The 27,389-nt window shown below is 46.3% G+C and overlaps 1 protein-coding gene across 1 annotated transcript in view; it reads right to left on the reverse strand.

Annotated features, from left to right (window-relative positions):
- The window catches only part of BSPRY (B-box and SPRY domain containing), a 100,634-nt gene that overhangs the window by 63,210 nt on the left and 10,035 nt on the right, over nucleotides 1-27,389 (reverse strand). The window contains exons 2-3 of the mRNA XM_085609960.1: nucleotides 25,629-25,727; nucleotides 2,990-3,220 (exon numbers count right to left, since the gene is read on the reverse strand). Coding sequence (XP_085466086.1) covers nucleotides 2,990-3,220; nucleotides 25,629-25,727 — 330 coding nt within the window. The remainder of the gene's footprint in view (nucleotides 1-2,989; nucleotides 3,221-25,628; nucleotides 25,728-27,389) is intronic.

Consider the following 27,389-nt stretch of genomic DNA (forward strand, 5'->3'; position numbering starts at 1 on the left):
CAGTTCTCAGTCAATTGCTAAAGACCAAATCTACAGTGTCTTTCAGTCCAATAAATATCTGTAGTGATAGATATCTGGAGGCACCAGACCGGTGGAGGCACCTGCTCTTTACAATGTATTCATATCCATTCTGGACACAAGATGATCCAAATGCAGTGTCATTTTCAATGGTGTCAAAAATTGTATCTGACTAATGATGGTCTGTAAAGTGTTATTTACAGTGTTTTTCACAACAAAATCTGTGGCTATTTTATCCCCACATTATAATTCAATGCTCTATGTTAATTTTTGTCTGTTCACTTCAGAAAGCCCCAGTAAGAACAAGACTGGGGGATAGTAATGCATGTCAAGTGAATAGGGTTGCCACCTGGCAGGTTTTATACAAGCAATGTTGGGATTTTAATGTTCCTGGCGGTTCAAAAATTTTAAAATTCACCCCAAAAGCTGGTATTTTCCTTCTTATCAGTACATACTTTAAACAGTAAGTGGTAGAAGTAAACACTTAAAAAGGTTTTCTACAGCTGCCCCTAGGACCACTGACTGACAAAGTAAACAACAACAGAAAGGCTGCGTTAAAAATGAATACAGACAATTTCATGTAAAGTTATACTGAAGAATTGTGTCCGGGCCTTTGTAGAATCTTAAAGCGTGAGCAGCTGCATGGCATTTTATTCCGAGAAAGGTGACATCCCTACCTGTGTATAACATCTGCTGTGCTGCCAAACACTGAACAAGGCTGTTCAATGTTTGATTATCAACAAAACGTTCTGGTTTGACAGGTTAAGGAAGCCAAACTACTACAAGACGCATAATAACTTGATGCGGTTTCCAAGCGACAGGAACGGTCCGGGTACACAAGTGCCCTGACCTGCTCAAGAAAGGGGCAGGGTTCAGTTTTCACAGGCAGTGGCATAGACTGCCTGTCATGGGCCCTAGTGCGAGGAAGGAGATGGGGCCCCTGGACGCTGTTTAAACTGTGAAATACAGCAATTATCAGTGTTCAGTGGGCCCTTCAGGCCCCTGGGCTCCAGAGTTACTGCACCTGCTGTAGCAATGTAAGCTACGCGCGTGTCCAAGGGCCCAAGCAGTCTGTCTTCTCTGGCCACATGTCCCAGCAGCTAATCAAGAGGATGTGTGCTGGTGACATACCTGCCAACTTGAAGAACAATCTCATCGAATGAGGAGGATGTGGGGCCTTGAAGGGGGCGGGGTCTCGTGCCCAGAAGTACCTAAGAGGCACTTTTGAACCCCACCCCTAAACCCCCTCCTACCAAACAAAAAAAAAGCTTGCTGACACTGGTGCTGATGTCCTGGGGTGTTTTCACATCCCTTAATGGGCGTGAGCAGTTCAAAGCCTCGGAAAACGAGCTGGAAAACCACAATTTACAGCGGTTTCAGCTTTTTTTCCATGCCACTGTGTGATATCGACTCCTCACCGGGAGATCGTGTGATGGAAGCCGGTAGCGTGTGTCACACAGTGGTAGCCAGGTATGTGGTGACGTGACCGTCAGGAGATGAAATGAGGGGTGGAGAGGCTCTTAAGCTGCAAGTCCTTAGCCATAGATACGAATGTCCAAAGAAACTTTAGGTATGGCCCTGGGATTTTTATCGTTCATCTTTCAAGATGTCCCTTCAGTGTTGCCGTACTAGGGCAGCACTGTGTGGTCGCGCACCCTCTAAATGGAGCTTGGAGATTCAACTACATTATTGGTATTTACTCAAGAAGAGATGCCATGTACGTCTGTCGCTTTATTTTAAAAAAGCCTCTAGTCAGAGGCTGTGGTGAACTGGGGTTTCCAGCCCATAAATCATTCACATACCATATCTCCTCGAGTCAGAGTGCATCATTCTGCTTTAGAGCCCTCTTGTAAACAGATGTATGAGGAATCAGCAGATAGGTCCTGTGCCTTCATAGGTGCCAGGAGGGATAAGATTGATTCTGCAGAGTTTGCTGCATGAATATGATAGAAAATACATCCCTCTTCTGCCTGGCTCCAGAGAGGGGGATGGAAAAGGATACATGTACACACATAGCGTGCTCTGCAAGTTGCGGGAGTGAGCACGGGAGGTGGGGAGGGAGGGAGGGGAACGGGGAATGGGATGGGGGAGGGGGCAGTGTTGGGGGCGAGAGTTGGGGAGGGGGGGAAAACTCTAAAGCGGAACGTAGTCACCCTACCTTGTTAGCAGCAAAAGTAAAGCTTAAACTACAGTTCAGTCTGATGATCCCGGAACATCGCTGCCCGGCCTCCGGGATGTGGGCTCAAGAGCTGTGTACGGCTGTCTGAATGGCCACAGGATATGTGGCATTGGTATCGGTGACGCAGGCAAAGTAATAATGTATGCTGCTGCTATTATTGTTCTGCAATAAAAACGGTTTTACAAAAAAAATAGCGTGCTCTGCACAGAAAGCCAGATGAGGTGGCAGTGGAATAGCATTTTAATGAAGCTGTAAAATTAGTTTTTTAAACTTTTTTAAACTTTATTGATCCATTACAAACTTCTCCACTTTAAAATGCTGCTATTTTAGGGGTGTAGTAATCAGTCGTGCAGCGGGTGAATTGACACCAATGGCACCCCAATTCTAGATGTTTTTCATTCCCAAACAAGTGCATGGAGGCCCATTTCCTCTGCTTGCATTGGGACCCATGGCGCCACTGCCAGCTCACGGTGTGCTTTACACTGGTGTGTTCAAGTTTTGGGTCCAAAGATTTGCAGAACCAAAGATGCCTGACACCAAGGGGCCTCAAACGCTAACACTTTGTGGGGTAATTTGCTATAATACATTTCTGTTGAAATGTTGGTAGCAAGATGTTTGACAAGCCAAGGATGAGGGGCCTTCTTTATGGTTGAGTTTTATTTCAAACACTTCTTTTTTGAGTGGCAGAGACTGCTTGGATCTGGTCTGGAATGGTAAGTCTTGGAATATCCACAAACAAGCCTGTGGAAACAACAGAGTGGTCAAGAGTTTAGATGGTGCAAACACACTCACCATGAGGCTGCAGTCATCCATCTTGGTCAGCACATCCACTAGATATGTCCTGAGGGTGGCCAGCTTCTGGGCAGATTGCTCCCAGTATGCCCGTTGGGTCAGGATGCCTTGCTGGGCCCGTTCCTCCTCCGCGTGTACCTCCTCCAGTAGGCGTTGCTCCTCGTTCTCGCACACGTTCCTCACAAACATTAACCTCTGTATGATCTGCTCCCGTGCACAGCTGGCTGCACACTGGTAGAGGGACAGAAGAGCAGATAAACTCAGAGTGCAGGAAATGATGCAAGAAAAACTCAGCATGCAGCAAAAGCTATCCAAAAAAAATCTGTGCCAACAGATACACGGTGCGTCAGGTTACACTAAGAATACCGGAAAAACTATCTATTGGTTCCATGTATTTCTACAAGCTAAACTCCTAATACACGAGATGCTATCCTATGAAACATTGTGTGTACGAATAAGGCAACACCACTCGGAGGCAACTTCATAACATTTGAAGCAGAACAAATTAGATAAATTCAATATATATATGTCATGATTAGGACAGTTTGAGTGGAACGGGAGATGCCCTCTTGATTGACACTTAAAGACTTGCAGGACTATATCCCCCAGTGATTGTTTAAACAAGGAAAAAGAAAATTTGACGGCGCAAATTTGTGATACAGATTACGCACTACTGGTCCCAGAATGCTTTGGGGGTGATTAACATGCTGGATTGAACTAAAAGAGGGATTATACCAGTGTATGCTTTGTTTGCCGTCATTTCCGAATTGCCTGGAAAAAGGGTTTCATAATCCGAAACGCGTCGGCTGAAAGTACGGCGAGTTTACCTGCTAACCTACATGTGGTGAGGAGCGGTCCTGGGTGTGTCGGCCTCATAGGGGTAACCTGGACAATTATATATATATATATATATATATATATATATATATATATATATATATATATATATATATGTATGTGTATATGTATTAATGGCGGTAGTGCTGGGTGTCTGATCTAAATAAATACCTTGCACGAAGACTTGGGTCCGTGCTCGTCTTTCCAGCGTATTCGGAGTAACTAGGCGAAGTTCGTCTGTATATATATATATATATATATATACACACACACACACACATACCACAACCTTATGCACAAAACATCCCATTATTTTTACAATCCAGATTGTGATGCATTGATACACAGCACTTTACTCTGGCCGTGAAATGGATGATTGAGACCTCAACCCAGAGGAAATAGAATAAACGACCTTTGGCCGACCCACCCATACACATAAGACACTACAAAGGTCTCCCAGGATCAACCACAATTGACTTTCACACTAATAGACATCAGTAGACACAAACCATTTCTATACTAAACATTGGCCCCACCCAATCAAACACCAATAAACAACAGACACCAGTGACTGGTGGCCTTCCCAGATCTGCACCAAATGGCACCCAGTTAAAGAAAGAGCAACAATGTTATAAGAATTGTATTCTTGTGACTACGTTGCTGACTTTGGAACCTCGAACCCTAACTCTGGCCCTGGTTTGAGCAGTTGAAACAACAATCATGTGATTCCGAGTTACCGTGTGATGCAAAAACGTGCAAAATCACTGGATTACTCAAATCTCGAACCTGTAATTTACCACCAATAAGTAGCTATAATCGATTTCTGAAGTATTAACACTCCATCCTCTTCAACGGAAAGACAGAAGGTTATATAGCATCAGCTTTTGATACACCATCAAGTGACAACCCCGCAGTTGGTAGAAACACAGTAAATAAAGAAGCAATTCCCTCAGCATCACTTCTGTTGACGCTCCACACAACACACCACACCTCCCACTTGCACCATCACAGTTGAGAAACAAAGCATCAGAACTACATGCACTATCTCTGAAGACGCACCGTACGTACAAGACCACAGTGTCTATTAGGATTCCCATCCATGCGGTCTACAAGAGTGACTGTCACCCTGATTTAACAATGTTCTTTCTAGAGAGCCTGAAGAGACAATGGTCATGAGGGCCTCACTGCAAACTCCTTTTTTGGTAGCATTGGTGAGTCTGCATGGCGTGGTTCAATCATGTGAAGATCAAGTGGTGAATGCAACTTCTCAATTTGGAAAGTCTTTAACGTTTCTTGGTGTAAATATGTGCTACATCCACCTTCAAAATCTGGCCTGCTGGTCAGTGACTGGTTAAGAGCATGCTTCAGTACTGCAGCCAGTCTAGGCTCAGAGAAGCAGATGCCCTCAATTCGCTGAATCAACCTGTGAGAGAAGAATGATGGGTGGAAGTCAGATCACGCTCTTTCTTTCTTGCTTGTGTAGATGCTACTCATCCCAGTAAACAGTTTAATATACAGTATGGGCATGAATTACAATTTGGTGAAGCAGGAGATCTGCTGCAAAATGGCTGGGCGAATGCCCCTCTAAAGTCGCAGTTCGTATAACTCATTCAGAGGTGGGCAAAGTGCCATGCCAGGTTTCTGGTGGTAAAGCCTCAGCTGTCAAATCCATCAAAAAACTTTAACAGCATCTTCACCAAAGGCCTATAGGCTAATGTCCATCATAAGACACACCAGATTTAGGATGGTCCATCCAATGTACATTTTTCCAGTTCAGGACCTCCAGGAAAAGACTGGTGCTCCCGAATCGGAAACAATAAAAAAAAACATGCTTTGAGAGGAACATCCCAGAATATTCGGGCAGTCTGTTCATCTTTCAGTAACAAAGCACCGATTCTGGGGTGTACGTTTCTGAAAGAGAATACATTTACAAAACTTGGCCTAAACTAAATGGTGTCTGCTCAGCAAACTGCTCTAAATTCTGTTCAACAAGCGTACCACGTCAGCACAAAAGGCAGTGAGATTCCACCAGTTAAGGGGGTATCTCATAATATTGTTGGTGGTCCTCCACAAGGGTAGCAAAAGTCATGGTCTCTGCTGAAATGGTGATCTGGTGAGGGCTGACACTGAGATATAAATGACATCTTATGTCTTGAAGCCAGCTCGTTTTAACCTAGACATCAAATGAGGTTGCTTAGCTAAAGCAGAGTTATACGATTATTCAGATTCTTTAGGAGAATGCTAGACCTCAGCCATTTTCCTGAGTGCAGCCACAACTCAACAATAAACTAACAGATCTATCCTTCACTTCGGATTCTCTACAATTCCGCTTAAGCTTAGGATCAAGATGTGGGATGCCCATACACTCTACCTGCCTGGTTAAGTTTTGCCGCTTTTGTGTCTTCTGTTGCATTAAAAGCCTTTCAGATTGGCCTGGCCAGCTCAGCTATAGGTATGTAACCTGATGTTCTGCTGAGGATTTTGGTGGGAACTCAAGATGACTTGCCTGAGTAGCAGGAACATGTATATGAATTGACCACGTATGAATGTAGCATATACATACATTTTAGACATCAAAGGATGTATCTATAGGAGTGGGTAGGAAAATAGACTATCTGATTAGTCTCTTCCAAGTCCATATGCATTAAAGAGAATTTACAAGTGGCCCAACAGCAGTCCTGGAGGGATTGTGGTACAAGAGAGGATGGAAGGGAAACAGCAGACAAAGAAGGAGGGTGGTCTCCTACGGCACCAAGGACACCATATTTAGATTCCCAGCGCAACATGTCTCAGTCTCAAGGACAGCCATGCACACACATTGTTACAGCACAGGGTGATAGAAAACCGAGTCAAGGCTGGCATATGTCGCTTGTAGCACAAGCTGCACTTGAGCTGCCGGATAAACACGGAGCAAAGCATTACTGTACAAGCACTAAGCAGAGTACCGATGTTACATAAAAAAATCATATTTAAGCGCTACAGTCATCCCTAATCAGTTATACCGGCTGGGTCAATGTAGCTGAACCACAAATCCATTGTTCTGGCTAAATTCAAAGAGATGCTCCCATTGTCTTAATGACATTCAGAAAACATGTTGGATCGCAGAGCAACAATTGACTTCCACACAATCCATTAAGAGCAATGCATGGATGTGGACCAAGAGCCTCTTTAAGAGAGTTTTCCATTTTTTCCAAGCCCAAGCAAGACTTGCTTGCCAGAATGGTGTCTCCAGTGTCCTGAAAAAACATCCAATTATGAGTTGGACTAAGAGGGTTTGCTTAGGAATTGTGAACAACCCGGAAAATCTGATTATACATATCTGATTCCTCTGGTTATTCCTCATTCTTGTCTGCATTTTCTCCTGGAATTTCGGCTGTTCTGAGCATCCTGAGTCCCAGAGGAAAACTAGATGGGTCTGTAGTTTTCCCACTTTACTCAAAATCTCTACTGGGCTCCTAACTCCTGTTACAGGTCACATTAAAGATTACAAGTTACTAGCAATGGGGTCCCAATTGTGCAGGCATGTTAATCCAAGAAACACAAAGCACAAGAATGGCTACCTAATACACCAACGGGAAGATAAATAACAAAAGCGAGTTTTAGCAGCTCTATTGCGTCTTTGACATAGTGCTCCTTAGAATGGATTTCAAATGGATCTCCGATCTGATCGGGCAGGCCCCTGCACTGCTAGAGGTTGGATTGAATCTTCTGGTCCATGGTGCGTTTACATGTTTTTGTTGCACAGAAGATAGAGTCAGTAAAAGTCCATTGTCTTTTTACAGCAACAGTCACTGGAGTGGGCACCCTGATGGTTGGGCAGTGAACAAGTTCGGTTCATACAGCTTGAACTTAGAAATCCTCAGGGAGGCTAAGAGACTTATGGGTAAATTCAGGCCAACTCTGGGTACTCTCCCACAAACAGTCCACTCTTTTGAGCCACCTCTCTTTTGATCTTAGAAGTAGGGCTTCTCTTTACTCTGGCAGTCACCTTCCTCAGGGTTAGACGTGCTTCTCCCCCTCCTAGTATGTCAGGCAGGCTGCCAAGTTACAAGCAGACCCACAACTCTTTCAGCAAGAAGTGGGAACTTCAGGTGATATCCATCAACCTGTGGGAGACTAGCTGTCTAGCAGATATCAGTCCTGGATCTCAGAAGTTCTTCGGCATACCCCTTTCCCCCTTCCATGGTCTTGATGAACTTGGAACTGAAACCAAGTGGGGTCTCAACACTTTAGACGTGGGATGTTGATCCCACTCTAATGCCCTGCAAGTGCTTTGATGTGGATACTTTTTTATATTTTATGTTCTTTCTGCAACGCAGACACATTTTTCGGAAAAGGTGATGACTCATACAGCAGCTGGTGACGTTGTTGGCTCTAGAGAAGAGTAGCCACAATAATAATGATGTGTGAAACCTATGCCTCTGGTTGTCATCAGACATCCTAAAGTAGCACTCAGGGAGAGACAAAAGGGGCAGGCCCTGCCTAGAGGTTCCCCTTCCTCTAACAAAAGGATCACACTGACACCCCCATTCCACCACCATTAACCCAAATGGCAGTGCTATATAAGGACTAATCAACAATCCCAAGCTAAAAAGACACCATAGATTTTCTAAAGGCAGCAATATCTCCATCCTCCCATACATCAGTGTCTAGGGCTACACCCACCCACTCATGAGTGCAGGCAATATACTTCCACTGCCTAGGGAGGCTGCACCATAACATCCCTCTTATGCCATGTAAAACCAGAGGCAACCTAAAATGGATCACCAAACTTACAATCACATGCATGTTCTGCAACCATGCACACTTTGGACAACATACACTTGGCTTGCACACGAGAAGTGAGTGCAAGGGTCTAGGTGTCTCTTAGAAGTGGAACTTTACAGGAGTGGAGCCAATAGGAGCCCCACTCCTTCTTAATCAGAAAAACAGATCTAGTAAGTGCTACAATTATAAAAATGGGCAGTTGTCACTACTGCTTGCGGACAACTCAGAGACATGTTCAGAGTCCCATGTCAGCTAAAGCGCAGGCCTGGTGCTCCCATCCAGGTTCTCAGAATCAGGTGCAAAACCACACAATAAATGAACAGGTACACTGGATTAGCATGTAAGTAGGCCTGGGTGGTAAACTCCGCTCTGCCGTAAAAGTTCACAGGGTTTTGCCTCTCCGCGCTCTGCTTAAAGCGCGGAATTTGGCAAAAACTCTGCCAACCACAGGCTGAGCGGAGTTTACCCAGGGGGGCACTCACCCCATCTTTTACATCATAAAGTTTTGAAGGCCAGTTATACAGTGTATTTATGGAGCAGATTGGCTTTTCTCGTGAACCGGGCAACTCCACAAGGTGTGGATAGGGTAGACAATGTTAGTGCGCTGTGTGTGGCCTCACACGCACACTTCCTTACTGTGGTGTTATTGGAAACCATTTGGGGCTGATGTTAGGGGGTGCAAACGACGGAGGTGGTGCGACTGTTGTCACAGCGAGGTCCACATTCCAGTGAAGAACACAGCGAGGATGTGTTGCTGGTGGAAGAGACGGATGAGGGGCGCTGCAGGGTGCTGCGGCAGGGCAGGAATCAGCTTCCCCTGTCTTCCCCTGGGGGCCCGACTCTCTCCACAGGAAGGCCGAGTGTCCCCGGGGGCGACGTGGAGCCAAGCAGGTGGCCCTGCTCCATGACATGGAAGTGGAAGAGGAAGTAGAAGCAGCACTGGTGGTGCAGGAAGAAGAGTAAGATGGTGATAAAGAAGAAGCGAAGCGCCCAGTGATGCCACAGGATGCGCTGGTCCAGCACCATTAAAGGCTGATGTGAGTAATGTACATTAAGGCTGCAAACAGCAGGAGCACGTGAGAGGGCTGAACAGAGCACTCGGGAATACGTATACATGGGTTGATACAGCTTATGCAAGTGCTGCACACAGGTGTGGACAGTGTGTAGACCATGGGTGGGGCTCTCAGGAGAGATGTACATCCTTGTGTGAATGATGCATAATGGGGTACAACCAAGTGCTCATGTGAGCAATACACACCTAACTTCACGACTTCTCAGCCTTAGTTCTCTGAGTCTTATTCAACTTGGAAAGCGGAGGCACACTAAGGGGCCGATTCCGATGTCGGGCGGACTCAGGTCCGTCCAACATCGGTCAGGAGCCGCAACCGACCGACCTGCTGTCGTCGGTTACGGCCCTGCAAGTACGATGCGACCGAACAGGGTTCGGTCGCACTCGTATACTTCACAATGCAAGCATGCATTCCGAGCGGAATGCATGCTTGCATTGCGAAAAGCAGGGGTGCAGTTCATCCCTGCACCTTGTGGCCGGTACCCCAAGGTGCCTGCCACAGGGTGCAGGGATCCAAAGAGGGCGCCATAGGTGCCCGCAGGCCGCCATTCGGCAGCCTCGCACCCATGGGGGCCCTACTGGGGGCCCCCAAAGACAGTTTCAGACTGCCTTTTCGTGCCGGAAAGACTGTGAAAAGGCAGTGAAAAACTGCCATCGTACTCCCTCGGTCGTAAAGAGGAGGCCAGGGGAGTACTGAGGGATTTCCGGACGGCGGACAGGCTCTCCGAGCCTGTCGTCAGCCATCCGGAAATCCGAGTCGGATTCCTTTCCGACCAAGCCCATCTGAATTACTCGGTCGGAAAGGAATCCGGCCGACACGTTCCTATTCGGTCAGAAGGGCTCCGACCATCGTTCGGAGCCCTTCCGGCCGAAATCGGAATCGGCCCCTAAGTTGGCACTGCACTAAGCTGTCAGTGCGATACTATGGAGAATTTTAAAATAAATTAAAAAATATTTATGAACAAATTTAAATATTGCAAAGAATTTTCAGCCTGTGTTTAATTCCTCGTGCTGTGCTACCTGTGGCAAAGCATGCACGTCAATTTAAAATGTGTAATTTGAAAAAAGTGTAGCGGTCCAAGGTTCTTTTCTGGAGCCGGCCACTGGCGCTGCTGAATGCTAAAAACAGAGGCTTCTAGTCTTGATGCCAACTCAGCCTCTTTCTTTCACCGCCCTTGCTTTCCTTCTCTTTATTTCACCCTTGGGTTTTTTCCATCCCCGATTTCTCCCTTTGTGACTATTCTTCCTATCTTCCGCTTCCTGCCCTTCTCTCACCTTCTCTAGCTCAAAGACTGATGTGGAGAAATAAATTGCATCACCAACAAGCATTTGCAATGCAATAGGTCTCGCATTTACGCGAGTTTGAGCTATTGACATTGCAAATGACAATGCCTTTTATTTTTGTTTTTTGAACATAAATAAAAGGCATTGTCATTTACATTGCCAATTGCTTAAACTTGTGTAAATGCGAGACCTATTGCATTGCAAATGCTTGTCTAATGGGTCGATAAGGTGGGGCAGACTGCACGAAGCAAACCAGCACATAAATTATAGAAAGCCCATGTAAACATGATCCTTACAACATTGACTGTTAACCCAGGCACTGTTTGCTAAGCAATTTCTTTTTTAAACTAAGAGCTTCAAAAGTATCCCAGACAACGATCAAGCCAAGAAATGCAAGTTTTAGCAACAAGTTGAAATTATAAGAAAAAGGAATGTGCCGGTGCACAATAAATCTCATGTAATGGATGCTTCGTTTTGAAAGAGTTGATAAATCATCACAAACTCTAACAATATGGTGAGAAGGACATGGCGAGTGTTTGTTTTTAAGTCGGAAAGCAATCTGGGTTACATTAGAACAAGCGGCCGTGCGGCTGCAAAAGTGAAAGTGATCGCGATCAAACATCAAAGCGGCCGCGAAAGTGAAAGCAAATGGTGTGCAGGCTGCCAAATGGTGCGCGCGCCCGGCGCACATGCACTGTATTTGGAGGCCTGAAAGCACTCGTTTGCACTTCCAGATCCCCCATTTACAAAAGCTCTCGCGAGAGCAGCGCTAAAGCGCTGGCTCAGGCGAGACCTAAAAATGAGGTCTGGTACCCGCCACCAGCACAAATTAACCACTACTTATTTATCAGGTCTATTCTTCGCGAAAGGCTGAGCCGCAATTTGCTCAGACATGAGACCAAGGACAGAGCGGTAGAGGCACTGGATTCTTTATTTATTAGGGGTGTTTTCTATCGCAATCAGGGCCGGACTGGGAACCACAACCGGCCCTGGCAAAGTGCTCGGCAGGCTCAAACCGGCCCTGGCAAAGTGCTCGGCAGGCTCTCCTGGGGGGTTGGGGGTGCCGCCGAGCTCTTTGCCAGGGCCGATTTTCGGCCAATTTTGTTACAGGGACGATTTTTCAGCTATGCTGCAAAAACGGCCCTGTAACAAAAACGGCCCCCAGGGGCCCCCATGTGGTGAATTACAGTCATTAAAATTGGACTGGCCTTTAAACAGCGCGGCAGTCAGTGGTTGTGATTCTGGGAAGAAGTAACAGCAGGGTTAGGTGGAGGGGACAACAACGTTATTTTCCTCTAGGTCAGTGCTTATTTGAGCCGGTGGGTTCTGGTGCTCAGCACCGGCACTTAATCATTAACACCGGCGCTTGAGCACCAGTTAAGGACACATTCATTTTTGGTGGGCACAGGTGATTCACCCAGAATCACAAGATGTTGAGCTGATGCCGAGACTCGAACCTGGTTCCCCAGCTCCGAAGTCAGCCGCTCTGGCCATTACGCCACATCTGCTCTGTTTGTTGGTTCTGTGTTAGGCAGCGCTAGCAAGAGACAGTAGGGTACTCGAAACTGCCTCCTGACGAGAGCCCCGGGTTTTTTTTTAATAAACAAATTAACCACTGCTCTAGGTCCTCCACAACCAAGCAGATGTCCTACAGTTATTGCTGTTCCTTCTAGTAATGCATCATCGTCTCATCAATATCCTCCCAGGTAATTTGTGTGGTGTTTCTGCAGACGTGCAGGTAGCTTTGGCCCTATTCTGCTTCACTGATGCTTTGTAAATGAGCCAGTAGCGCCATGTGTGGGGGAAGTATGCTCTACCTGTTAGTTGCCTCGTTCACTAACTGTTTATGTTCATTAGGGGTGGCCGGGCAATACCGCGACTGCTCTCGGAACTCCGTGAACTTCGGGTGAGTTTTCCGGTAACTCCACGGAATTCCGCCTACTGGAACTGCGCAAGCTCCGTCCCACCCCTACATGTAAGCTGGACCACAAAAAGTCAGAATACCAGTTATCACATGCAGTTGAGTCACTCACAGAAGGGGTGCATGCCCATTTACTCTTCAGGGGACCTTCCTGTCCCAACCAGAGCCCCCTCCAGAGATATTATATGAACTGTTACCCATGCATTACATGAGGTATACCCGGCACCTCTCGGCTGTGAATGCAGCTTTCAGAGTGGTGAATGTTTTGGTTATTAGCACTAATACCCTGAAGTGTATATATGTTGCCTGTTTCAAGACATTCTAGAGGTAAAATAATGCTAGCCCCAAGATGGTGAAGAGTTTGGGTATTTAAGACAAAACCTTATAATAATAAATGACTTGTGTTCTTTTTCCATGCATTGTAGTAAAATAATTATTAGTAGTGTGTGCAGTAATGTCAACAAACTTGCAATTTTACAGAATTTTGTATGCTTCAAACGCATTATGAACAGTGAAGCTTGTATTTTTAATGAGCGGCTTTGGTAGCCCTTAGCTGTGGTGAGAATCCATTCCTGCTGCTGTTCAAAGTAGGGGAATAATTACCTGTAACTGCCTCCTGTCCCTGCTCCAAGCCTCCAATCTGTGGCAAAGACCAGAGTCCCTGCCTGCACTGAGAAGCCCTTACCGTCCCCGGCCTACAACGCATGCCATCAACTGCGCTGTATCCCCTGCAGTGTCTGTGCAGCTACACAACCTATAACTGGTTGAACACATAGATAGCTTCAGCAGGCATTTCTTGCTGTAGGATGTGCCGCCCCACAGGACACCCTGCGGCAGGGAATAGTCATCAGCAGCAGCAGGCTGAGCAGGTTAATTTCACTTCTGACAAAGTAGGGAAACTTCACTAAGAGAAAAGTTTTCCAACTTCGCCCAACTTTGTGGGTAAGTATAAAACTTCACCCTCCCTAATAATCGTGCACCTTTCAGGATGATAATTGCTCTGGTTATTTTCCCTCTTCAGATAGCCAGGTCTTCTGAGGCATAATAGTATTCAGCTGAAATCTGGTTATCTGAGGACCTAAGGGATCCCACCTATATCCCCCATTATAAGTGAAGGTGAATTATCTGGGAAAGTCCCAGGCGTCCCAAATTTCCATTAGAGGTACGAATCCCTGCCCATGATTCTTCCTGTTGCAAGTTAATCCCAAAGGAATAGGGGATAACTTGTTGGCCCGGATTTACCAAGCAGAATTCTGCGATTCGATGTGATTTAATGCCGGCATTTACCAGCTGCTCTGAGCAGGTGGTATATGTTTGTGAGGTTCCAGTGTGTGGTGGAGAAGAGAAGGATACAGAAGGTGGCAGAGAGAAGGGAAGTATATAGTCTGCTGAAGCATTACATGCTCCCCACAAGTCTTTGTGGAGGGTTGGTTGGTGACGGGGGAGAGGTGACTGGCTTCAGAGCTGCCCTTTCCTAAAGTAACAGGAAATTCTGGCTATTAACATCGGGTGCCAGGTATATTGTTATTTGGATTTGTGGCAAGGAAATCACAGAGAATTACATGTTTTATTTAAACTGCTGTATTTTTCAGATCATAGTTTTCCAAATAATCAAGGATGCTGTTAGATGGGGAGATAGGGAATGGTACATGGGAGGCGGTAGAATGTTCTTGTGACAGTGTTGTATAAGTACAGCAAGGAAGTTGAAGTTAAAAGTTCTTGATAGAGCGCATTGTGACCTAGCGGCTTCCTGGCGCTAAAGTAGAAGGCTGAGGTGAGTGGAGTTCTACCAAGAGGAAATCAGCAGGAGTACGCTTGGGAGAACAGGAAGGTCTTAAGGGCCTTGCGGAATTGTAGATAGACTGGAATGGATCTAATGGACAGTGGGAGACTGTTCCAGAAGCGAGGGGCTAGTACAGAGAAACTAGTGCCTCCAGTTTTGGATCTACGAAAGCGCGGAACATTGAGAAGGGCTTGATTGGAGGAACGGAGGGCGCGGTTGGGAGTGTAGGGACTGATGAGGGAATGAATGAAAGCCGGGGCAGTACGGGCACGAGCCATGAAGGCCAGGCAACCCATCTTGAAAAGGGATCTCTGGCAAATGGGGAGCCAATGAAGGGATTTAAAAACAGGAGTGATGTGGAGGGACTTGGGAAGGTGAAGAATAAGACGGGCGGCCTGATTCTGGATAGCCTGGAGACGGCGTAGTTCGTAGGCCGGAATGCCCACGTAGAGGCTATTCCCGTAATCAAGACGAGAAAGAATCATTGCCAAAATAATAAGTTTAAGGGCATCGGAAGAAAAGAAACGGGACACTTTCCGAATGATCCGGAGGGAAAGGAAGCAGGAGGAGACAACTGAACTAATCTGGGCATGCATGGAGAGGTCCCAACTGACTTTAATGCCCAAGGTCTTAGCAGAGGCAGCTGGTGTGGGCGGGGGGGCAAAGGTGGAGGGTCAAAAGGCGGCAGACCAGGGGGAGGTGGTAGGGCCAGTCGGAACCAACTCCGTCTTGTCCAGATTGAGTTTAAGTTGGTGGTAGTTCATCCACTCAGAGATGAAAGCTAGGGTAGAGTGGAATTTAGGTAGGGAATCAAAAGGAGAGGAAAGATCAAATACTAACTGGAGGTCGTCCGCATAATTATACACGGAGACCCCCATGTCAAGAAGAGAAAGAATAAGGGGGTGGATGTAGAGATTAAAGAGAAGGGGGGACAGAGAGGAGCCTTGGGGGACCCCGCATGGAACCAAGCGGGTGGGGGCAGTGAGACCAGAAAGATGGACCGCCTGAGTCCGTTCTTTAAGAAAAGAGGCGAGCCAAGAGAGGGCAGTGCCCCGAAGGCCCGCTGCGCGGACACGGTCGAGAAGGATAGAGTGGTCGACCGTGTCAAACGCAGCGGACAAATCGAGGAGCACCAAGGCTTGGGGTAGATTTGAATCAGCCTTGCTCTTTAGTTCGTCTAGAACGGACAGGACCACTGACTCAGTAGAGTGGGCCGGGCGGAATCCCGCTTGGTGTGAGGCCAAGAGATGGTTGTCCTCAATGAAAGTGGAGAGACATGTAGTAATATAGCTCTCTAAGATCTTCCCAAGGTATGGAAGAAGGGAAATGGGTCTGAAGTTGGACGGGAGGGAGGGTCTAAGCCGGGCTTTTTTAAAATGGGGAAGACTATGGCCGATTTGAAGGATTTCGGAACTAGGCCAGAGGAGATAGAGGCATTAAGAAGGGAAAGTGGGGGGTCAGGGCAGTGAGTGAAGAGCTCTCTCAGAATGCGAGCTGGAACATAGCCGGGGAGCCTGACTTCACTTTCTGGAGTAACTCAAGAAAGGAATCCAGAGAGGTGGGGGGGGAACTGGTCAAGGGAGGAAGAGGGTGGGGGAAGAGCAGGGGAAGGGGGTGGCGAAGGTACTGAAGGGATGTTAGATTTGATCTTCGCAATCTTCTCTAAAAAAAAATCATTCAGGGATAAACAAAGAGCTTGGGAGGGGATAAGGTTAGGGTTGGCCCTCTTATAGTTAGCTAGAAGAGACTTGTATTTAGGAGGACAGTAGTTGCGCCTCCAATGGCGTTCAGAGCGCTTAAGGTCCAGTTTAAGAATTTTCAATTCATCCGTAAACCATTTTTGGGCGTCATGGGGGCGACAAGCCTTAACTTTCCTGAGAGGGGCAACCAGGTCACAGGAAAAGGACAGCCAATGATTCACGGCGCCTACTTGAAGATCGAGGGAAAGGTTAAGAAGATCGGGGGGAGAGGAAGCGAGAGAAGCACCGAGAGAGTTGAGATCAACCCGATTCCAATTGCGAGCTGAGATATTCTTGGGCAAGAGGAGTTTCTCTGGAGCTTCAAGCTCAATGGAGAAAGAAATCAGAAAGTGGTCGGACCAGGTGCATGGGAGGACAGTGGGGGAGAGGATAGTGCAGCTAGCTGACCATATTTGGTCTAATATATGACCATGGACGTGAGTAGGGGAGTGAACGTGGGGGAGGAAGTTCAGGCACTGAAGAGTGTCCGAGAAGTCCTTGGAGAACTGGTCTTCCCTGGGGTCGTCCGGCCAATAGTTAAAGTCTCCCAAAAGGAGCACAGATGAGTTATTGACCACAAGCGTAGCCAAGAGTTCCTGTAAAGCAGGGACAAAAGAAAGCATGTTCTGTGGGGGACGGTACATAAGAACTATTGTGAGGGGGGCCAAAAGGTTAACTGAGCGGGCAACTAAAAAATCAACACCAAGTATGGGAGGGTGGGGTAGGGGCTGGAACTGAAAGTTGGAGCGAGTTATCATCGCCACCCCCCCCCCCCCCCCCGGCTTTACCAGCAGGGCGGTCCGCCCGAAGGGCGTAGTAAGAGTCGGGGAGAGTGGACAATAGGTCAGGGAGGGAATCAGCCGAGAACCAAGTTTCTGTGAGAAACAGAAAGTCAGGGGCCTCGGTGTCCAGTAAATTAAAGAGCTCGAACTGGTGCCTACCAGCCGATCTGGTGTTTAGCAGGTAGGCAGAGGCCGTAGTGGGGGGAAAAAGGGGAGGAGGGGGAGCAACGTGTAACCGGGGAGTGAGCAACGTAGATGTAGACAAGGAGGGCGAAGGGACAGAGATGCCAAGGGCGATTGTGTGCTGAAGCAGGGAGGGGGCGATGGACTGAATCGTATTAAAAGAGAACAACTGAGCTGAGGTATAAGTGAGAGCAGGAGCAGGGAGGGTGGCCCCTGGTCCCGGCAGGTCGCGGACGGGCGCAGACGGGCGCAGACGGGCGCGCCTTTGGCGCGCTGACGGCGCTCCCGCTGCGCTCGTCCGCTGCACGCAGGGGGAAAGCACATAGTTATGGGGAGGGGGGCGTGGCCTCCCGGCAGTGGGCGTGGCCTGTAGTCTCGTGGGGAATGGCGGCGAAAGATGATTTCAATCCCGCAGCAGCGCTAAGATCCGCTGCGCGGGGGTAGCTAACACGAAGATTTCAAGGGGGGAAATGCCCAAATACAAAAGAGCAGGGTGAGTAAAACACAATTATAATTACAATTTGCAAGTTTTTTAAAAGATTATTCTCGAGCGTTATCTCCCGGCTTCCGCCTCAGGAGCAAAATACTTCTCTTACTGCACCTTGCAGGGACCCCCCTCAGATTTCATTATACCACTGTTTTAGATCTGTTTCATCCATGGAGGTTCCGCGTCCCTATATATACATTCATTTTGAACCTTAATTCTCAAAAACTACTGAATGGATTTACACCAATTAATAAAAACCCATGTTTTTGTGTCAAGATCTAGCTTTCTGGCAAATGTTGTGTTAATTCGTTGAGCCATTTTTGCAGTATCACTGTTCAATGTTCCTACGGAAAACAGCATGAGGAAAACACGTTTTGTACCCCCTCCCCCTTTTCCCGCCCCGCTTGACGGATCACCCCGAAACTTGATATGATGAAGGAAGTAGGAAAGGTGGATGAACTTTTTGGGGGAAAGTTTAGTGACGATTCATCAAAGGGTACCAGAGTTATAAGCAAACCAAACAACTCATTTTCATTAGAAACATGCTTCTACCTATAACTATCCAGTGGTGCCTGTGGTGATACATAATCAAGGCACATATAAATTAAGTTAAGCAAACCTATACTTAACTACTTATAATATATTTTGGTAGTCAATACTTTCTGCATATTTTTGTAGGACAAGATTTCGTCCACGATATTCCAGTTGTATACCATTTCAAACCCCAGAAAGCCTTTTAAAATACCCCAGTCAAGTTTACCAAGTTTCACTCATTTTTACAGGTAAGGGTATTGAGTTTGTCAGTTACTTAGTCAACCTTCTTGAACAATCGTTGGTAGTATCCTGTGGTGTCTAAGAAAACTGGATTTAGGTCTGTGTTCTTGGCCCCCTCCAATTAGGATTGACCTGAATGTTAACCTGAAAGGGCGCATGCAGTCTTCACCCGCTTGACAGCCAAGAGAGGTCACTGCCGACTGTTTCCCTCCATGGCACTTACTGTGCTTGTTGATAAGGTTTTTGGACTGCAGCAACTGAAGTGAAAGGAAGTGATAGTCTGAGTAGAAGCCATTGCAGTGCTACCACCAGTCTTCTATTGACTTGTAATTGGGAGCCCTTTGCTTCTGCATGCATGTGTCCGGCCTCCCTGTAAGCATTGGACAGATCAGGGAGTTCTCTTCTTGCCTTAACCTATGCTTGCTGTTGCAGGGCTTTTTGGATTAAGTACCTTCACTGTGCCTTCGTTGCTAATAACTTTTCTTGACCTTTGATCAAGCAGATTCTCTGGTACCAATGCTAGGTACCTTTCATCCCTGGAGCTGGCATCGTAGCTGTGATGCTTGCTGCGGTCGGTCCCGCGTCACGTGTGGTTCCCCTCATCCAGCTCCAAGTGGAGCCCAGTCCCAGCAGCCATCTTACCGGAAACCTTTCAGTTCTTTACTGTGATGCATCCAGTGGTTAACCATGAGCAAACAACCTCCTGCCTTAATTCCTTCCTACTCCAAGGACACCTCCACCATGGGGACTTACCAACAATGAACTGGTTCTGTTCTCTGCTACCTCTTGAATCCCAGCTCCTTTTGTTATTTAGATCTCCCATAGCACTGTCAAATGTCAGTCTCCCCTTGAGATTAAGCGTTTTATTAACCCTTTTGTGATCCAGTCGCTCCTTTGATTCAAAATGCCATTTTTGGAATTTCAGACCCAACCACCTTTTTTCAGAAACCTTGGGTCTACCAGAGGCCACTAAGGCTGTTTTGTGGGATGGGAGCTTAGGGTCGTGCTTGGTTAGTCTATCCTCCTTGGGGATGGATATACATGTTTACGCCAGGGTGCTCAGTGACACGCAGTGACGTAAAATGAACTTTCCCGTGAAATTTGTCTGCATTCAGATGTAACTGATGCTCTTAATCGTGTTTGTATCACTGGTCTTTTTTTTTTTCTTTTTACTTCTCAGGGATCTGCAGAATTCTTTCTTTACAGATCTGGTCTGTTGCCAGCATATAGGTTTTATGTTTCTTAATCTCTTTTCTGAAAAAAAAAAGTTTGTAGGATTTCTCGGTATTATTTTCCTTGACTAAAATGTACCCTTTCATACTTCACAGCTGATTTCCAAAGTAAAGTCTTCTTACTCGACCATTCCCCGCATAGTCGTGTTCATATTAACCTGTGCTCGGTAAATAGTAACTTCTTAAATTGATTACCGTGCATTCCATCAGCCTTCTTGCTATGTATTCAAAAGCAGGCTGCCGCCCCTGGAGGGTGCACCTGCAGGCAGTTTAAAAAGCAAGCACTTGAGAAATGATTCACTTTCAGTTTGGAAACTGAAAGCAAATTATTTCTTTAAAAAGGCACTTGAAAGGGCTCAAGATGCCAGCCTTGGCTGCAGCATACTATTTTAGGTTTAGTCTGAATGGTGCCGTGCCCAAACTCAATGAGGGAAAACTGAAGGAGCCTCTCCAACATTCCAACTATTAAAGCAACCTCAACACAAGAGTACAACAAAAACATACAAAAAGCTCTCAGGAATGGATTTTTTTGGGCCATCATTGGTACTTTGTAGCCCGGGCTGTACTGGTGAGACTGCATGCTGTCCCGTGTGTGAACCCACTTCACACAAAAAAGTTATGCCCATTGTAGAATTGTACAAGAAACCATTGCCAGCAGCATCCCACCTCTTGAGGGGTGGTGTAGTTATTTATAGGGGGGATTTCACCCGTGTTTTCCACCAGTTTCTAAGCACTGTGAATGGCACACAACACAAAATTCAAGAATCATCCTCTAATTGCATTTTCCAAGGAATCCTCTCCCCCATTGTGGGGCAAAGGCTGTCCTCAATGAAGAAAGTGGCATTTTGCCATTGTGAATGCAGACATAGAGGAGTCCAGTTCTCCGCAGACCTCCACCGTGCTTAATTTGTAGAAGAATAAGTGACTGTGCCCAAAGCTCTGCTCAGAAGCCTGCATCCGGCACCGGTGCGCTGATACCACGGAAGCGTAGCCTGGAATCGCACCTCATTCCTCTTGAATCCTAGAATCCCACCTCATACCTCTTGAATCGACTACCAGCCACTTCCTGCCCCTATATCTAAATCTTGCAGGTTCCAGCTTTCTCTCTTTGTGACGGTTTTACCGTCTTTCTCTTTCTCCTTCTTTCCCCTTTGTGCGATTTACCTCTCTTGATCGCAGGATGTGTTCGATGAGGGAAAATAAGTGCTGGTCCCAGAAATGAGTGCCAGTGGGCCCCACCGACTACCACCAGCTCAAATTAAGTACTAGTACTCCATCCCTCCATTCACAGACACTTGGTAGGATTTTTAAAACAGGATTCCCCTCATAAGTATTATTGGTACACAGTGCTTAATTTGACCCGGTGATTGCAGATAGAGTCCACTTCACTCTTACTTTTCCTCATCAAATTTTGATACAGAGCAAGACAGAGAAAAACACAAAAGGGGGAAGAATGAGAAAGACAAAGATGGGAAACAGTGAGAAAGGCAGAAAGTGGGGAAGAAAGAAAACTGCAAGGTAAGATAATGCGGAAAGGGTTGTCCATCTGGTGGTGGATTAAAGAGGCATGAGGGGGAATCAAAACCATGCAGCCTTGGTATTCAGCACTCTTTCGGTAGCACCAGCACAGACTTCTGAGCATTCAGAAATAACATTTGGCAAAGATAATAAGTCTGAGTTGCATTTTGAGTTATAAACCAGAACCATTGGCTTTGCCAATGTTTATTAACAAGCAGTAGGATGAAAGGGATCACTGAGGGCACTGAACAGCAGTAGTGGCTCTTTTTCATCCTGTCAGTCGTGCTGTAGGGTTTAGAACCAGAAAACTCTATCCAAAATTAATGTCTGACAGAAGTAGTGTGTCCTAAATATCGTTTACAAAACTTTTTAACCATTTTTATTAGAAAATCGACACCCAGTGGGATGATATTTTTGTAAACGATTTTTAGGATAAAATATTTGTGTAAGACAATAATCTTGCTAGAGATATTCTGGCTGACAACCTGCTAAACAGCGACAGTGCACCAGCGGCAAGTTGAAAAGAGCTGCCGAGTGTGCAGAAAGGAACAGCAGCCATGCTGCCGATCAGTTGGAATGGTCCCATGAGACACACACGAAGTCTGGCAAAATCTGGCCTTTTGTTGCTGATCCCACCAGATTTCACCATCTTGAGGTCAGGATAAACAGAACTGAAAAGGAACATGCCAGTGGTGTGTCATATCAAAGTCAGCTACACCAGGGTCGGCTCTAGCACTGGTGGCATCCGGTGCAACAATCTTTTTTGATGCCCCACATCCCCCATGACCACCTCATCTGATTCCCTCACTACCACCCGGCAAAAGTGTCCCTTATCTCTCCATAGCCCTTTTCTCACATGCATTTCATTTGTTTTAAAGCGCTGGTAAAGGCTGGCTTTACCAATCCACTCAGCTATTCACATAAAACACAGATCTGTTCTTTGCAGCTACTTTATGGCCTAGTCAAAACTGCCTCTAGACAAAACTCTGATCTCTCTCTCTCTAGCAGGAACTTTAATCACAATAGTTATCTTGACATTTTTATTGGTGCCTGAAAGCTGGCTGCACAAGGAACTCTGCAGCAGGTGCTTTTAAATCATAAACTATTGCCATTTTTTTCCCCATTTATTTAACTTTATTTTGGCCGCTAGAGCCATAAAAGTACAAACAATAAAAGAGATGATATACACTTATAATTAACAATTGGGGCAACAAACAACATCTTCTTATACAATGATTGTCCCACAAATGAGAGGGGAAAAAAGTAAACACACAATGCATGGGAGTGCGTCAGGGATGTAAATATTATACATAGTACTATCATAACTAATTTAAAAAGAGAATAAAAACAGCCATCCTGTGATGGAATGCAGTCTAAATTTTTACAAGGATAAAAATATAGGACTATGATAAAATGCCCAGAGCATGGGTACAAAATTGCTCGTCCTACTAAAATTCCTGGATTTTGATTTTCCCCCTGGAGTCTACTTTAAATAGGCCCACCGAATGTGCCACATACAGTTTAAAAATCGTGATACAGCAAAGACAATTGGTGGGTGGGTGTCATACTTTAAAACTCTGTAAGCCTCTATGCAGCGCACAAAGCCCAGGTTCTTGCATAGTTGGATTAACCAACGCTTGCGTGGCAGCCGGTAGGCAGGACAGAGGAGCAGGACGTGTAGTTCAGACTCCTCCTTCTATTTGCATGCAGGACATTCACCTGTTTGTTCTCTCACACATTTACTAGTGTGCACTGATAGTGGGAGAGTCCCTAGTCCAAATTGCACATACAATTTCCTGGCCAATGGGGGTTGAATAAGGTCCAGAATTTTTCCTTGCTGTATACATCTTTTACTAGCAGAAATTCTGCTGTTAAACGACCACATGAGGCACTTTCTTGGACGTTAGATTGGCTATTCTATAGCAGTTGACTAGATCCAACCTAGAGATCGTAGCACATGATGTCTCAGGTGATCTCCATAGGTCTGGCTTGCCTAGCTTAAAGGCAAGATCCCTTATGTGACACAGCCATGGAATTTTCTTGATGGTGCAGATGGATAAGAGCTCGATAAGCTCGCCCCTATAGACAGACAACTATGGGGTCACCCACATCCTTCGCCAGAAAGTTAGAGGTCTCAGGACGATTTCTTCGTCTAGGGGTCTCATACCCAGGTCCATACGAAGGGGTGTAAGGGGGGTGCTACAGGGTAGGCCTATAAGCTGACGCATGAAGTTGTTCTCCACTTTCATCAGGTTAGTGGTAGGACAGTTCCCCACAGCTCCACCCCATATAGGTGGCGCCCCTTGCTTGTGCTATGTAGATTTCCACCACAGGTGCAGCTGGTTTAAAAACTGAAGTTCTGTGCAATTTCATTATACCGCCCACTGTCTGGATTAGCCTGAGTCTTGCTTTGTCCAACTGTGGACCCCATTCAAAATGCTCTGACAGGGTAACTCCCAGATAGTCAAATATCTTAACTCTTTCCAAAGGAATGCCGTGTCGGGAAGGGTTTGGACGGGTCGTATGAGGAGGGTTGAAGACCATATATTTGGTTTTTGTTAAGTTGTTCTCCAGCCCTCGTAGCTTGCAGAAATTTGCGAAACCATCTAGTGTGCTTTGGATACCCATTGGTGATTTTGAAAGTAGCAGGGTATCGTCTGCGAACATCAGCGTAGGGACCTTCCCCGAAGCTAGCTTGGATGCATCATTGTCCTCTATTAATTTAAGATGGTCGATAAGACCATTGATAAAAAGGCAAAATAAAGTAGGGGCTAAAACACATCCCTGACGTACCTCCTTTTGGACAGGAAAACGGGAAGTGAGTTCCCCATGTTTTCCGCATCGTACTTGTGCAAAATTCTCCAAGTGGAGCCTCTCCATACCATTTAAGAGATAGGGAGGGATCCCGAGGTCACTCAGCACCTTCCAGAGTTTCTCCCTGGGTACGAGGTCGAAAGCCGACTTCACAGCAACAAATATTAAATAGAGGTTGCCACCCTCTATAGTCACCGTTTTCCAGAAAAGTAGCTGTAGTCTGAATATCTGATCTATGGTTGACATGTTTGATCTGAAGCCGGCCTGGAAGGGGCTTAATATTTGTTCTTCTTCCAGCCAACCCTGAAGGCGATCCAGGAGTACCCGCCCGAAGAGTTTTTGGGAAATATCAATTAAACTGATCGGCCTCTAGTTAGAGGGTGAGAGAGGGCAGCCTTTTTTGAATATGGGCAGAATAAACTATTGCTCAACACACCGCCCCCCCAGGTCAGTGCCCCTCCTCCAGGTCAGCGCCCAGTGCGGCCACACTGGTCACACCGCCCTAAAGGCGGACCTGAGCTCCACACTCGAGCACTGACAAAACGATCTGAAAAACAGCAACTGCTGAAAACGGAAAATTAATGGTCCAAACATATAAAGCACACGGGTGAGATAAAGTATTGAATGTGACAAAAAGTGTGCTGGTTACGTGCAGTTGTAAGATGTAAATAGTACATCATATATGCCAATGAAATACCTGGAGGAGGTAGGATACCTCCAAACAGCCAGAAAATAGCACAAATTACATTGAGACTAAATTACTTCTTCGGCTGAGGAAAGATGTGTTTGGCGATGTTTCAAGCCAAAGGCTGAAGGGTGCTGAAGCAAGCAAGTCACTTTTAGAAGGGGACTGCCAAAAGCACAATCAATGTTCACAGAACACAGTAGGTCTGGCGATGGCTTTGCCGGAGCAACAAATACATTGACTGTTGCATGGAGAAGCATATGCCTCTGCACACACACTTCACCAGCGATTATGTAAACCTGCTCTTGGCCAGAAATTGTTTGTACTCATGGTGAGCACCTAGCGATGCTGCCATCTATGGTGCTCTTTACAACTGTTTTCATTCATTCATTCATTCATTCATCAGGAACCAGAATTGCCTTTTCAGTACTAGGCTGATCATCAACTGGTTATTGAATTAACACCAGAAGCAAATGTATGTAGCAAGAAGATATCGCCTTCATTATGTATCGAATGGCAAAGTCGGGTCATTGACAATGGCATCTTTGTGTTCTTCACACAAGCTTCGTCCTACCACTTCCTCAGTCCACTGGAAGAGGATACTGAAGGCACACAGGACTCAAATGGTCTCCCAGGGTAATTGTATCCTTGTGGGCCTTCAACAGGTTCATTCTCTGAGCGGGGGACCTGGGTGGATTACTTTCCCTCCACACTAAAAGATAAGAAGAGCTGCAACCCCTAAGCCGGAGCAAGAGAAAACTTACTGCCACGCTTTGGTTCTTTCCCGGCAGCACCTCTGCCACGTACTTCTCAATCCCAGCAGTTTTGAGCTGCAGTGTCTCACAATGATCCACAATTTTATTCTGGAAATAAAAAAAAGAGAGAAAGTTAGGGGGCACAGTGCATTTTTCCGTTTATAAACAGAGCTTAAATTACATTTTAGGTCCCTGGTACAATGACCATGGAATCTCTGAAGCAAATCCCATAAAATGACCATAGGATCAATGAAGCAAATCTCATACAATGACCATAGGATCACTGAAGCAAATCCCATACAATGACCATAGGATCACTGAAGCAAATCCCATACAATGACCATAGGATCACTGAAGCAAATGTCAGTGGCTTTGCATGCACTGTAATGCACTGAATATCAATTACTGCACCCCAAAACATTGTTCACGTCTTCTGATATTATGGAGGGGGGGGCTGTTCTTTTACATTAGCTCTCATTGGGATATTCACTGCCAATAATGGTGAGGCGGGTAAGGAGCATGAAATACATCCCAAACCTCAGAGGCATGCGCCCCTAAGGCTTGGGGGCATCAACATTACCCAGACACACTGCGTTATCCACCTCATTCAAGGACAATGCTAAACATACATCAGATGCATCACAAATCACTTAGGGCCTCCGCTGCTTTCCAGAACCTTGGAAGTGACCCATTGCTTTAAATAAATCCAGGTAAACATCAACTGCTTTTCAGAACCCTGTTAAGCTACCAGTGCTTTCCCAAATGCCGGAAGTGCACATGCTACCAACCAAAACACAGAATGTCCACTAGGACTCGAAGTCCCAGACCTGTACTGCAATACCAATGGTTCCCAAAACACCAGTGGCATCCAATGGCTAAACCTGTGTGGGAAGTGGAAGGGGTGCAGGGGCATGTACTTCCTGACAAAACCTTTATGGACATAAACTGTTCTCAGAATCCACTGTTTCCCAAAACACTGGGGGCATCCACAGCTAACAGGAAGCAGAGGGAGGGGAATGCGTGGGGAGAGGCCTGTGTATCCTCACAAGACCCCTAGCAGACTTAAACTGTATCCCACAATTATCCTATGTTTCTCAAAACAGTAGGCAGATCCACTGTTGCCCACTCTGTTGGTAAGCAGTATTTTTCCACCAGGACAAAACACTGGGGACTCCCCTGCATCATACAATGATGGGGGTTCATACTCAGTGGCGCCTCCTCCACTATGGCACAGGAGCGTCGCCCCACTGCTTTTAAGCAGTGCAAATAAAGGAAACATAAAATGATAATAACTTTGAGTTATTATTATTTTATGTTTTCGTGCTGCTTTTCAGGTTGGGTGGCTCTGCTCTGGGAGCAGGGCAGGGGAGGAGTGGTTTGCCCACTCCTAATTACACATGACTGGGGCCAGTCAAACTGTCATGCAAACTTTCCCTGTTCTCCACACAGGCTGAATTACAGCCTGCGTGGAGAACATGCCCAGGCCCCCATTCCCTGGCTGAGCGTCGAACCACGACGCTCAGACCAATCACAACGCTGCATTGCAGCGTTTTGATTGGTCAGGGGAGCCGGGGTGCTTACCAATCACAACACTGCATTGCAGCGTTGTAATTGGTCGGGGTAGCCTAGCTTTGCTTCCTGTTCCTGGAGTCTGACGGAGGAGAGCTGGAACAGAGACGTGGGACCCAGCGGCAAGGTAAGTGTTTATTTTTTTAGATTTTTTTTAATATTGCGCCCCTCAAGTTTGTGCTTCCCTGCCCCCTCTCCCCC

This window comes from Triturus cristatus, chromosome 1_2 (genome assembly GCF_964204655.1).
Source record: "Triturus cristatus chromosome 1_2, aTriCri1.1, whole genome shotgun sequence".
Classification (NCBI taxonomy): domain Eukaryota; kingdom Metazoa; phylum Chordata; class Amphibia; order Caudata; family Salamandridae; genus Triturus; species Triturus cristatus.